At 41.7% G+C, this 14,794-nt stretch overlaps 1 protein-coding gene and 1 long non-coding RNA gene across 3 annotated transcripts in view; one reads left to right on the top strand and one right to left on the bottom strand.

Annotated features, from left to right (window-relative positions):
• The window catches only part of LOC133615993 (synaptotagmin-7-like), a 464,522-nt gene that overhangs the window by 245,578 nt on the left and 204,150 nt on the right, over positions 1–14,794 (top strand). For both annotated transcript variants that reach the window (XM_061974950.1, XM_061974951.1), the window contains exons 3-4: positions 13,848–13,927; positions 14,189–14,323. In XM_061974950.1, coding sequence (XP_061830934.1) covers positions 13,848–13,927; positions 14,189–14,323 — 215 coding nt within the window. The remainder of the gene's footprint in view (positions 1–13,847; positions 13,928–14,188; positions 14,324–14,794) is intronic.
• On the bottom strand, positions 1,105–5,885 carry LOC140679441 (uncharacterized). Its single transcript, XR_012050859.1, has 3 exons — positions 5,850–5,885; positions 1,550–1,741; positions 1,105–1,470 (listed from the first exon to the last, which is right to left on the bottom strand). It is a non-coding gene; the product is annotated as an uncharacterized lncRNA (long non-coding RNA).

Genomic DNA, 14,794 nt, shown 5'->3' on the forward strand with positions numbered 1-14,794 from the left:
ATGCTGGCACTTGTGTTCAAGTTAGTTGCTGTCTGGAGGGGGGTTTTTTTCAGTTCAATTCTATCTGCCACCGAGCTGCTGGCAAAGATCATTTCCACAATGTCATTTTTCTAAACGCAAGGCGAACACTGTTATCGCTAACAGTCAGTTGTGTGACAACCATGATGGCAGCAGGGCTCATGAGAATACTTCAGAGGGATGCATGGCCTCACTCACTCTCATAGTTTATCTAATGTGGCATACTTGATTCATTTTGAAATGTCATTTTTCTGCATTCTCTTTTAAATTCTTCCGCTTCCACCACTTTTATGTCGTGCACATACTCCCTCTTGTTTTTCCAAATCCGATCTTGTTTGCTATTTCCTCCCACCTTCTTTCAACATGGTACCTTTTCCGCTTTCCTCCACTCTTCTGAAGATGTTATGATTGGGTTTAATGATACATGAGCTGCATTGAATCTTAGGCTCCTGACTTCTAGAAACATTTTCCGCCTTGGAAGCTAAGATTTCCCCCAATGTTTACCCACCTTCGACAACATAACAGGGTTCATGTTGCTTCCACAGAAACTGCTGTGCAGATGTCTATTGATGAATATCAGTGGGATGACACACCCGCAAAAATATGTACTGAACCAGAATCCTGTGCATACTGAGGCAGATTCATGTCATAGTATCATAGTATTCAAATTTGTGGAAATACTAAAAGAAAAGTATTCACAATAATTCTGTCGTGCATGAAATAAATGAATTTTCAGTAATATTTTACATACATTTTTGACCTTATGTAATAATGTAATCGCTGAACAGATTGGTTCCTGATGGATGGACTATTTCTTTCTTGTAGGTCAGAGGTCCTTAATAAGAAGACTTGTCCAGAGCCAAACATAATGGTTATTTTTCACGGCTCCACAAATATTCATAGATAATTTTTGACAAATTTTAACAATATAACCAGTAACCACTATTGTTTTTTCTACTGTGGGCCCCTAAACTCATGAAGACAACCTACTGTAAGTGGGTTTAGTGCCATGTATACAGTAAACATTCAATATCTGTCAACATTTGTATTGGGGAATCAAGGATATTTTCTGGAAAACAAAACCATAGAAAATAATGCTTTATTTTTATCTAACATGAGAGCATGACAACATTACAGTAGGCTACTCTGTTAGGTGCAGTTAAAATACAAGACAAGCAATAAATAACATGCTAAAAATAATTACATAATATCAGTACAAACAGTAAAAAAGGGTGTAAGCTATTTGGACAGATTCAAAATCCTAATGGCCCACGGGTAAAAACTGTTTTTGTTTCTGTGCGTGTCCTGCTCTGGTTTGACCAAAATCTCTTCCCTGATGATTTTTTTTTGCACTACCGAGGCAGCGAGAGCGAGTAATGTCCTCTAAGAAGGGCAAACGGCGGCCGATGATCTTCTCGGCTGTCCTGGTCACCCTCTGCAGAACCTTCCTGTCTGCAAAAGAGCAGGCAGCAAACCACACAGTTACGCAGTACATCAGCACTGGATCTATGGTGGCCCAATAAAAAGATACCTTTTTTCTTCAAGTCGGTTCCTCCGCAGTACATGAAGGAAGTTGAGTCTCTGCTGTGCTTTTTTTTTGACCAGTGTTGAAGTGTTGACAGTCCACGTGAGGTCCTCCGAGATGTTGTTCCCAGGAACTTAAAGGAGGCCACAGTCATATGCTCCATTTACTACAAGTGGGGCATGATCCTTTCTCTGTCTCCTAAAATAAATGAAATGACTGAAAAGACGCTTCTAAGATATTAATCCTCACTACTGTGGCAGATATAAACACAGTTTCTGCCACGTATTATCACTGAAGGACTAGACTCGAGGAAAAAGAATGGCTAAGCATGCTACACACACACATGCCCACCCACGCAAACACCCAGCAGGACAACACACGCTAAAGTTTCAATGAAAAGTCGGGATTATCGATCCAGTTGTCAATGCTATTATAGTATCACTGTATACCTGATAATACAGTGACTTGTTTGAGATATATATATATATATATATATATATGTATATTTATATATATATATATATATATATATATATATATATATATATATATATATATATATATATATATATGTATATTTATATATACACACAAATTTGTATATTTTTGTACATATGATTTCAAAGTATTCTTTTGGTTTGTTTTTGATATTGTTTACAAACTCAGGGAGTAAGTCTCTGGATACCGGAAGGCTTTGAGGGCAAAACGTACATGCATTAAATGGGAGCCTATAGTAGTTTTTACTTGCCTTTAGTTATTGTGCACTAGACACTTTTGGTTAAAAAAAGTTATTCGGGTGTTACCATTTAGTGGTCAATTGTACGGAATATGTACTGTACTGTGCAATCTACTAATACAAGTTTCAATCAATCAATCAAAAACAAGGTTTTCCAAAAAAAGAGAACAACTTCAACTGCAGTTATGGAAAAAAGTGCCAACATAGCACTGCCATATTTATTTTTGAAGTCACAAAGTGCATTATTTGTTTTAACATGCCTCAAAACAGCTTGGAATTTGGGACATGCTCTCCCTGAGATAATCCTGATACCCATTACAACTATGGGAAATACTATACTTTGACTTTCACAAAGTGCATTATTTTTTTTAAACATGCCTCAAAACAACAGCTACAAAAACAATGAAGGCACACAGCTTCAGTCCAGAGTAGACGAGTCACGTCTGTGTTTTACCGGATATGTACCGCTCCATACAGCGGCGTTTTAAAAAGTAATTAATTTTACTTTTTGAAACCGATACCGAAAATTTCCGATATTACATTTTAAAGCATTTATCAGCCAATAATATCGGCAGGCCGATTATATCGAACATCTCTAGTAAATACTGTACATTATACATATGCAACGTTCCCTCTAAAGGTGCGCACCTGCGCAATTGCGCACCTGCGCAATTGCGCACTGCTCACGCGTCCTCTGCGCACAGCAAATCTATGCCGCGCACAAAATCAAATCCCACTCCAAACAAAATAAACAAATAATTTGTTTTGTATGATATTGCAATGCAACTGTGAGTAACAGGTGACGAAAGGCGACCACAACACATAAAACAATGTTTGTCAACACCATACTTGCCAACCCTCCCGGATTTTCCGGGAGACTCCCGAAATTCAGCGCCTCTCCCGAAAACCTCCCGGGACAAATTTTCTCCCGAAATTCAGGCGGAGCTGGAGGCCACGCCCCCTCCAGCTCCATGCAGACCTGAGTCCGCTTTCCCACAATATAAACAGCGTGCCTGCTCAATCACGTTATAACTGTAGAATGATCGAGGGCGAGTTCTTGGTTTCTTATGTGGGTTTATTGTTAGGCAGTTTCATGAACGTCCTCCCAGCGCGGTAACAACACACAACAACAGCAGTCACGTTTTTGTCTACCGTAAAGCAGTTTGTCTGCCGTAAACAGCAATGTTGTGACACTCTTAAACAGGACAATACTGCCATCTATAACATCAATAACATCTAGGGCTTTTAGAGAGTGCAGTGCACAACTGCGCACACAACAAGGAGAGGAAGCAGAAGAACGAGGAAGATACAGCCATGGCGACGCCGACGACGAGTAAGATGAAGAAATACGCTTTGTTGCACCTTTCCTGCTTCCTGCTCCATGGGGAGACTCTTCTCCAGTGCCAATGTATGCTCGGGGCAACACCCTTCACTTTACCCGGCAGTGGGTCTCCACAGCGGACGACTTTAGGGTGAATGATGAGTCCGGCGATTAGTTGCAAATCTTGCTTTATTGATTGCTTGCACACAGTCAATCCAACACAAAACAAATTAGTCCCGCCCGCACTCACGCTACCGCTCCCTCTCTTCTCTCGCCCACACACTCACTGACGTCACTCACCTCACATGCTTACCTATTAAAGGGCCACACACATGCATACGCTACTCTCATAACAGCTTGTAAGTTCCAAGCCACAGCTGCGATTGGACCTGGATAACCTCCGGGAAGAAGTAGTGGACTACCAAGTGCTTGGCAGTGAAGATCTTCCTCAGGAAGCAAAGATTGACTGGTTTTCGGCCATGCTAGGGAGAGATGGAAGATTCCAGACACTTTTGTGCGTGCCACACAGCAATGCATCCTCAGAGAGGGTGTTCAGCATGGTTAGAAAAATAGTGACAGCGAATAGAACAAGGATGGATAATTCAACCCTTAACTCAACAATGAGTAGATGAGTGTTATGTGTGTGTATATGTGTAAATAAATGAACACTGAAATTCAACTATTTATTTTATTTATATATATACAGGTATATATACATATAATAAAATAAATATATATACAGTATATATAGCTAGAATTCACTGAAAGTCAAGTATTTCTTATATATATATATATATATATATATATATATATAATACTTGACTTGGTGAATCCTAGCTGTAAATATACTCCTCCCCTCTTAACCACACCCCTAACCACGCCCCCACCCAACCACGCCCCCCGCTCCACCCCCCCCCCCCCCCCCCTAGCATGAAGTGCTCTAAAACTTGCTGGTAGACGGTTGCGTTGACCCTGGATCTCAGGAAACAGAGTGGACCGACACCAGCAGATGACATGGCACCCCAAACCATCACTGATGGTGGAAACTTTACACTAGACTTCAGGCAACGTGGATCCTGTGCCTCTCCTGTCTTCCTCCAGACTCTGGGACCTCGATTTCCAAAGGAAATGCAAAATTTGCATGGTTGGGTGATGGTTTGGGGTGCCATGTCATCTGCTGGTGTCGGTCCACTCTGTTTCCTGAGATCCAGGGTCAACACAGCCGTCTACCAGCAAGTTTTAGAGCACTTCATGCTTCCTGCTTCTGACCTGCTCTATGGAGATGGAGATTTCAAGTTCCAACAGGACTTGGCGCCTGCACACAGCGCAAAATCTACCCGTGCCTGGTTTACGGACCATGGTATTTCTGTTCTAAATTGGCCCGCCAACTCCCCTGACCTTAGCCCCATAGAAAATCTGTGGGGTATTGTGAAAAGGAAGATGCAGAATGCCAGACCCAAAAACGCAGAAGAGTTGAAGGCCACTATCAGAGCAACCTGGGCTCTCATAACACCTGAGCAGTGCCAGAAACTCATCGACTCCATGCCACGCCGCATTAACGCAATAATTGAGGCAAAAGGAGCTCCAACCAAGTATTGAGTATTGTACATGCTCATATTTTTCATTTTCATACTTTTCAGTTGGCCAACATTTCTAAAAATCCCTTTTTTGTATTAGCCTTAAGTAATATTCTAATTTTGTGACACACAGAATTTTGGATTTTCATTTGTTGCCACTTCAAATCATCAAAATTAAATGAAATAAACATTTGAATGCATCAGTCTGTGTGCAATGAATAAATATAATGTACAAGTTACACCTTTTGAATGCAATTACTGAAATAAATCAAGTTTTTCAAAATATTCTAATTTACTGGCTTTTACCTGTATATTAGAAAATAATCTCTTAAAAATGACTACTGTCACTTGATTATAATAATAAGACATTTAAATTGTTATGTCAGGTTTGAGACACATGTGCTGCTGGTATGGCCACAGTGTGCACGTCTGTATTCCACTGAATGCTCAGAGTGTTTGTGTGTTTTCTCACACACATGAAAAATTATAGGAAACATTGCCAATAGGCATACCTTGATAAAATGTCTCCTCTTTAGTTTTGGGCGTACATTAGTCTGCTAAGCATGATCTACTTATTTTCACCAGTATAACCATTGCTAGCGTTGGTTGTAGTTCGTTTCAGTCTTTTCATTTCTGATACAACTGACAATAACTGTTGGACAATTTGCTCACCCATTTGTTCACAAAGTGGTGACCCTCGCCCCATCCTTGTTTGTGAATGACTGAGCATTTCATGGAAGCTGCTTTTATACCCAATCATTGCACCCACCTGTTTTCAATTAGCCTGTTCACCTGTTGGATGTTCCAAATAAGTGTTTGATGAGCATTCCTCAACTTTCTCAGTCTTTTTTGCCACTTTTTTTTAAACATGTTGCAGGCATCAAATTCCAAATGAGCTCATATTTGCAAAAAATAACGTTTTCTAGTTTCAACATTAAGTATCTTGTCTTTGCAATTTATTCAATTGAATATAGGTTGAAAAAGATTTGCAAATCATTGTATTCTGTTTTTATTTACCATTTACACAACGTGCAAACTTCAGAGGTTTTGGGTTTTGTATTAATAATGTTATTTTAAGCATAGTAATCATGAAATGCAGTTACCAGATTAGATAAATGCTGATAAAAAGTATGTAATGATATATTTTACAGACACAACGTTATCGACTATATCCCATGTTTGTGCTACAGCCCACATCTCATTGTGCTAAATGTGAATATTTCAAGGGGAACAAATCGTGATCAGGAGGAACAGTGTGGTTTTCGTCCTGGTCGTGGAACTGTGGACCAGCTCTATACTCTCGGCAGGGTCCTTGAGGGTGCATGGGAGTTTGCCCAACCAGTCTACATGTGTTTTGTGGACTTGGAGAAGGCATTCGACCGTGTCCCTCGGGAAGTCCTGTGGGGAGTGCTCAGAGAGTATGGGGTATCGGACTGTCTGATTTTGGCGGTCCGCTCCCTGTATGATCAGTGTCAGAGCTTGGTCCGCATTGCCGGCAGTAAGTCGGACCCGTTTCCAGTGAGGGTTGGACTCCGCCAAGGCTGCCCTTTGTCACCGATTCTGTTCATAACTTTTATGGACAGAATTTCTAGGCGCAGTCAAGGCGTTGAGGGGATCTGGTTTGGTGGCTGCAGGATTAGGTCTCTGCTTTTTGCAGATGATGTGGTCCTGATGGCTTCATCTGGCCAGGATCTTCAGCTCTCACTGGATCGGTTCGCAGCCGAGTGTGAAGCGACTGGGATGAGAATCAGCACCTCCAAGTCCGAGTCCATGGTTCTCGCCCGGAAAAGGGTGGAATGCCATCTTCGGGTTGGGGAGGAGACCCTGCCCCAAGTGGAGGAGTTCAAGTACCTCGGAGTCTTGTTCACGAGTGAGGGAAGAGTGGATCGTGAGATCGACAGGCGGATCGGTGCGGCATCTTCAGTAATGCGGACGCTTTATCGATCCGTTGTGGTGAAGAAGGAGCTGAGCCGTAAGGCAAAGCTCTCAATTTACCGGTCGATCTACGTTCCCATCCTCACCTATGGTCATGAGCTTTGGGTTATGACCGAAAGGACAAGATCACGGGTACAAGCGGCCGAAATGAGTTTCCTCCGCCGGGTGGCAGGGCTCTCCCTTAGAGATAGGGTGAGAAGCAGTGCCGGCCCAAGCCTCCATGGGGCCCTAAGCAAAATTAGATTTTGGGGCCCTCTATTTCTGCCAATAATATTGATTGATCATTCACACACCTACTATAAACTCATTGCGGCTCTGGCAGTGTTGTTTACATTATCCTATTGTCAGCCTGGCATGTCTTTACAAATGACATGTCATTTATAAAGATATGGGGGTGGCCCAGTTTATAACATAAATAATACCAATGAATGAACGAATGATGTCCAGAGTGCCACATATGGTTCCTAATCTTAAAATGTAGAAAACATTCAGCTACAAGAGTGGCCTGGGGTTGAACAGTCCAAGTGATAAAGCTTTGCATTTACGGTAAAAGTGTCATCTTGTCTCATCAGTCTTGTACATATTAGTCTTTAATTACTAGTTTATATTTTTAGTTAATTGTTCATATTTAATGTTTACTTTGTACACAGAGAGCGCAGTCTACTGAAGTTAAATTCTCAATAGTTTTCCCCTTTGAAAGACGCAAGGGAAATTCCTTCCATTTCACCATGTTGCTACAATGATCTTCACTGTTTTCATGCTGTTTCAGCAGTGCACCTATGTTGACCCAATCCCGCTGTCCCTCGGCTGCCAGTTTTTAGGACTTTTTGGAAAATAATTTGCAGCAAAAGCAATAGACTGCATCTTTACTTCTTGAATAAGTCAGCCAGCTACGCTTGACTTTGTCTCCATTGACTAGCTGTCTGTAGGTATAATGATAATGAAAACTTCGGCCATCATGCCGTTTGGGGAATGAAAAGTTCTCCTTAATAGACAGTGGTCCTCTGATCACCTGCTCAGTCCTGTCTGAATCTGAGAGGAAAGAAGGCCACTCAGCTGGGTCAACTGGCGGAGTTGATGATGGTCCATGGTGTGAAGGGGACGTTGTGGTGGAAGTTGCTGAGGAAGTGACCAAAGAAAGACAATGACTAAAAAAGAAGGACCTATAAGGTCATTAAATTGCACTGTTGGACATAATTATTAATCTCAGAATGTTCTGCAGTACAATGAGCAATTACAAAGGGTCTTTTGCAGTTAACTTACTAGATAAATCAGCTGTGGTTTCAGACATGGAAGGGACAGTGGGCACAGAGGGTGGAGGTGTGTGAGAGAGCACTGTAGAGGATGGAGATGGACCTAAGATGAAATACATACATACATACATATAGGCACACATATTAATGAGATACTTTGACTATATTAATTTCCCTTCAAGTGTAATGTTTATACTAAGAAATTAAATGTATACTGTATGGTGACAGTCTTTTCCTCACCTGATTCATCACTCACAGTTGAGCCTGAGGATGTGGACTGGCTCTGGGCTGATTCTGTGCCTCCAAAGTATTTTAACAATGCTCCTGGGGAAGTTTCACATAACTTATGAGTTGATGTATGGGGACGGCGTGGCGCAGTGGAAGAATGGCCGTGCGCGACCCGAGGGTCCCTGGTTCAATCCCCACCTAGTACCAACCTCGTCATGTCCGTTGTGTCCTGAGCAAGACACTTCACCCTTGCTCCTGATGGGTGCTGGTTAGCGCCTTGCATGGCAGCTCCCTCCATCAGTGTGTGAATGTGTGTGTGAATGGGTGAATGTGGAAGTAGTGTCAAAGTGCTTTGAGTATCTTGAAGGTAGAAAAGCGCTATACAAGTACAACCCATTTATCATTTATCATTTATGTAAAAAATAATGTTTATTTTACTCAAATAAATTACCGTGCTCTGCTGCAAACAATTTGTGCAAACAACATATCTCACTAGTAACCTGATGCTAAAAACATATTGCTAGCACCTGATGCTAAAAACATATTGCTAGCTAGCTAACGTCACCTAGCTAAAGCTAATTACAGCTACAAATCTCTTTGATAAACTTTTTATTACCAAGTCATGCAAACATACCTTTATCATGGCATTTTTTCTCCTCTTCCACTTTCTTCTTCTTCCTTTTTTCTGCACCTGAAGGATATGTCCTTTTTTGTGACATTGTTTTGCCTCTATCTGCGCTTTTGATGCCCAGTGCGCACTGGCATTGCACGGCGGGCGGCAAACGTCACAGGTGCAGCAGAGGCGCAGTTTTACATTTAAAGAGAGGCAGGAAGAATCACTAGGCCTAGATCAGCAGCAGCACTCTGTTGACCTAAAATTGTGTTTTTGTACAATAATATATCTTTGATCATTTAGAAATCATCAGTCAGACTCGTACATGCAAAAAATAAAAAATAAGAAATTTTTGTTAATTGCTTTTGGGGGCCCCCTGGTGGCCGCGGGGCCCTAAGCAAGCGCTTAGTACGCTTATGCCTTGGGCCGGCTCTGGTGAGAAGCTCTGTCATCCGGGGGGAGCTCAAAGTAAAGCCGCTGCTCCTCCACATCGAGAGGAGCCAGATGAGGTGGTTCGGGCATCTGGTCAGGATGCCACCCGATCGCCTCCCTCGGGAGGTGTTTAGGGCACGTCCGACCGGTAGGAGGTCAAGGGGAAGACCCAGGACACGTTGGGAAGACTATGTCTCCCGGCTGGCCTGGGAACGCCTCGGGATCCCCCGGGAGGAGCTGGACGAAGTGGCTGGGGAGAGGGAAGTCTGGGCTACCCTGCTTAGGCTGCTGCCCCAGCGACCCGACATCGGATAAGCGGAAGAAGATGGATGGATGGATGGATGGATGGAATCGTGATCTCTGAAGGGGTACATGTCTTGAATTATTTTACAGCAACCCCCAAGACATACAACATACAGCTCCTGAAAACATTTTTTTAATTTCCATTTAGATTCGAAAATAGTATGATGGAAATAACTGCTGTTATTTGATTAATAAAACATTGAACTTGTTATGATGTCAGCTTTGGGACAGGTGTGATGCTGGGGTGGCGACAGCGTGCTTGTCTGATGTTGCTCACATGTCGTCCAAGGAATGCTCAGGGAGTTTGAGCGTTTGCTCAGACACATGAAAAATTAGAGGGAACATTGTACATATGCTTATGAATGTGTCTCTTGCAGTGTGTACCGTAAACTAAACGTTGATATATGGTTTTGAAGGCTACAATGGTGACTCCCATTAGCCGCATCTTGCTAGTGTTTTTTTAATCTTTTTTATCATCTTCAAAATCATAGAAAGAAAGACGTGTGTGTAATTAATATATGTGAACTTAAACAACCCAATTAAGTTAATATTTTACATCTGGCAACTATTGTACACAAACTGATTAGTGAACCAATAACAGGTTTTCCCCTCCATCCAAAAATGTCTGTGCATCTTCAGATCAGAGGTTGTTTTCAAGAACCAATGATCTTCCACTTAAACCTTGGCATCTTCCAGCGCTTAGCACATTTCACTCCAGAATACCTAAGTAATCTTTTGATTTGATTCCCTCGATACCTTCAAAGCCCCGAGTAATTGGGGAGGCAATGCAGCCACACAATGAATGTCCCTTTTACACATCTCGGATGCTATTGCAAAACATATTTTTATGTTTAAACTCTATAGAGCATTTACCCCCCAAAAATATGTTTTTTTTTTCTAGTCACCCTTTGGCAAAAGATCAGTTGTGCTTATGAATATCTTTCTGGAGATATTCTACATGATTTACTTAAATCAACAGGTACCAAAAAATATACACGGAAATCCAAATAAGTTAATTCCCAACTGAATATTTAACAAAGTGGTTATGAGTTGAATGTTGTAGGATTTAATAAAATAATAAAATACATACTGTGAGAAATCCCCTCTTCTCCAAATGTATACAGCAACTGACATTTAAATCTGAAAAGGTTGTTCGTTAAGTGTTTACACTCAGTTTAAGGTGGGTTGAGGAAAGCAAGAAAGAGTTGTGAATTTCTTATTTGATGCTTAAATAAAAACTAGTCCTTGTTTTTTGTGCAATATGTTTTCAAATAAGTCACCAAGAAATGGTAATATCTATATTCATACATACCAGATACAAAATGAGCTTAGCAAATTTGAATGTTATCTCCATTATTCACATCCAAATTATGTTTAAGGCTCGCAAGCCATAATTGCCTTCTTGCTTTTTAGACAATCGCTCTGTCTGCACGTTCAGTTTTTTTTACAACTTTGTGCAGATACAGTAGTAGCACTATAGATGTTTTTTATCTGTTTGCTCAAATTTGACAGCTGCAAAAACACTGCAAAATGTAACTATTTAGCTTTAGCACAGATGCTAACAGTCCATTTCACAGACAATACACTGTTGTGATTTCGTCTACCATTGCTGACGTTCTGGTTGTTGTTACATGAAAACACTTGATAAAAGGGCACACTACACCTTTTGCAAGAACAAAGTTATATGGCAAATCTGAAAAATGGCTGTCATGATGTTTGCTAATATTTTTTTCGATTACCAGTAGTTTACAATAGAGAGTCTTCCGGTGTATGTTGTTTTCAATGTGAAAGAGCAGTGAATGAATTCATACAATTACAATTCATTCTGGCCCTCTGATTTTCCTTTGTCTTTGTACTTTGTTTTCCCGTATGGATGTGAAATGGTCATAAATTATATTCATTGTGGTCTTAAAAAGTCTTAAAAAGTCTTAAAGTCTTACATTTGACTTGTTGAAACCTGCAGAGACCCTGTAGAGACTTAGTGCAGGAACAAATAATGTTTCATGCTTACGGCTGTTTGAGTGAAGGCAAAAAGCCAAACAAAAAAGTGAAACAGTAACAAAAGCACCACAAGGGGAAAAAATGAAGCAAGTGAAATAGGCTCCAGCACCCCCCGCAACCCCAAAAAGGGACAAGAGGTAGAAAATGGATGGATGGATGGAAAACAATAAAGAAGTGACATAAAACTCCGGAATTTTCAGTGAAAACATATGCAATGAGTGGGGGCTCCTGACATCCCGTCGTTACGAGCTTGATACTGTCTGTACTGGGGAGGGGAGAGGGGTTCCAGCCATAGTCCTGGATCTGTAGGCTTGAGTAGTCCCAACCACCGAGTCGGAACGGTAAAAATAAATGGACTCTTGCTGAAACTGGAAGCAGTTATCTAATTTCAGGCTGCCTCGCCGGAAAAGAAAGGGCTGGTGGATTGAGGAACGTTGCAACAGTAGCAGTAACATAAGCATCGCAATGAGAAGAATTAATAGTACATGGAAGTAATGCAGAGAATGTAAACAAAAAAGTAACTCCATGAAACTCAGGTAACATCAGGGAAAACATACACAACGATCCAGCAAAAGCCAAAGTCCAAAGTTGTCCCGACCGTACTGGAGGCTAAAGTGTTACTATCACAACTGGGGATGGGAGCGGCACCACTCATCAAACTGGAGACCGGAGTAGTCCCGACTGACCAGTACCGACTGACCCGTTCTGAACCGGAGAGAGAGATGGACCAGGCTTTCATGCCGGAATTGGAAGCATTTATGGCGTCCAAACAGGAAAGACCAGCGGCGGTTCATACGAAATTGCAAAACCGTAACAAAAGCACAGCAAAGAGAAGAAATACATGGAAGTAACGAGTCACAAAGACCATCAAACACAAAGAAACCCCCAGGAAACTTGGGTAACATCAGGGAAAACACATGCAATGATCCAGCAAATGCCAAAGTCCAAATACTGTGCCTAAAAAGCCTACAAATAACAAATTAGAACCAGCGTCCTGGGGAAAAAATTTGAAAACTAAAAACCGCAAAAAAAACAGGAAACGAATGACACAATATGAATACAAAATACACAATTAGAAGAGAGCAGGAAACACCAACACAGAAGACTAAAACTGTCAAGCAGCGTATTATGACAGTATTCCCCCCCAAGGAACAGATCTCAGGCGTCTGAAGGTCAATGTCACACAGGGTGGGAAGCGGGAAGAATGGCTACGGATCACTCGGCACAGAATGGAAGGACAACCCCTAATCTAGAGCTGGCTTCCCAGCAACCATTCGACGACAATCAGTGGAGTTGCTGGCGAAATAGATGATACCATCGTCATCAGAGGAAGGTGACGACGGCGAGTAAGCCATTTCTGTTGCCAAAGAGAAGGACTAAAAGCGCAGGAGTGGTGCTTTGGCAGCAAGCGTGGGCTACGACCGTGATTTAGCCACTTCTGAAGCCGACGAGGAGTGTGGATGTAGAGCGCCTCAGCAGCAGGAGGTTCTCATCCAAGATTCTAAGGATTCTACGGCCTGTTCATCAGCACCTGAGTATGGTCTGCCTGAGCAGAAAAACAGACCTAAAGCAGAACATTTCCACAGCAGGATCTCAATCTATTACAGCAATGTGTGTCATCAATGTCCCTGCTTGGTAACTGTAGTACCAGTTTCCTAAAGCTCTGGCTTTGCCAATCCGGACTGATCTCTCCCTTTTCCCAGAATCATCCTTTTCAGTAAATTGTCCACCCTGCCTTCTGTTTCTTCTTTTGACATATTTCATCCTCTACTTTTGCAAACAAGTTCCTATTATTTTGCTCAGGAGAGTATATTCCTACACGCTTCAGCACCGACAAGTGTCCATTTGACCAATATACTTACATGCAGTATATCATCTGATGTATTGCCGTCACTCTCTCTGCAGGGGAAGAGGAATAAACCTGGGGTGGAAGCTGCCAACTCTCCGGAGTCTGTGAGAGGTCGAGGGGAAAATAAAGCCATCAAGTAGGTGACAGGGGAAATCTGTAGATGGGGACATATGAAAATGATCTATGGTGAGGTATCTCGTTCAACAACACTTTCTGAGTAGAAAGCTAATCTTTTAGTGTAAATTGTGTAAGGGCATGTGCATATTTTTTTCTTATCTAATGCAAACTGTAGAACATCATGCAGGAATTTCAATGTTCCTACTATTGAAATATGAATGTCTATGTATCTCTGTGTCTTGCGTTGAGTAATCGTCTTTGTCACTCTTTCTGACCACAGTGAACTAGACAGAGACTTTTGGAATAACAATGACAGCAGCAATGTGCAACAGAGGTGGAGCTCCTACCCACCTAAGGAGTTTCTTTTAAACATGTCTCCCTACGCCCCCTACGGAGACCCTCGACTAACACCCAAGTGAGTCTCACACAACGCTTGTGAGTTGTGTCTTAATCTGGGTAGGCCTTAAGGGGAAAGCGACATTCACACACACCTTGAAAAGTGTGAACGCTGACCATAATGCTCAATTGAACAAGACACTTGAGGTTGAAGTAAAAAACAGTGGAACCTCGATTTATGAACTTAATTGGTTCTTGGACAGGGCTCATAAATAGAACATTTCGTATATATATATATAAGCCAATTTCTCCAAACGAAACAATAAACTTAAATACTGTGTTCCAGCCTTAACAAAATTCAGGGAGGGGTCTTGTGAGATGACCGCTGGCTGGTGTGAGCTCAATATGAAAAAAACAACAACAAAAAAACGTGAGAAACATTTTTCATTTCAACGCAGACTTTCTCTCCGTACCTGCTTTCAAAAAAGTAAAAACTGACCGCACAGTTCCTGTTTTCACAATAAAAATGCTACTCCATCCAACAAAATAA

The sequence above is a fragment of the Nerophis lumbriciformis genome, linkage group LG15, assembly GCF_033978685.3.
Source record: "Nerophis lumbriciformis linkage group LG15, RoL_Nlum_v2.1, whole genome shotgun sequence".
In the NCBI taxonomy this organism is placed as follows: Eukaryota; Metazoa; Chordata; class Actinopteri; order Syngnathiformes; family Syngnathidae; genus Nerophis; species Nerophis lumbriciformis.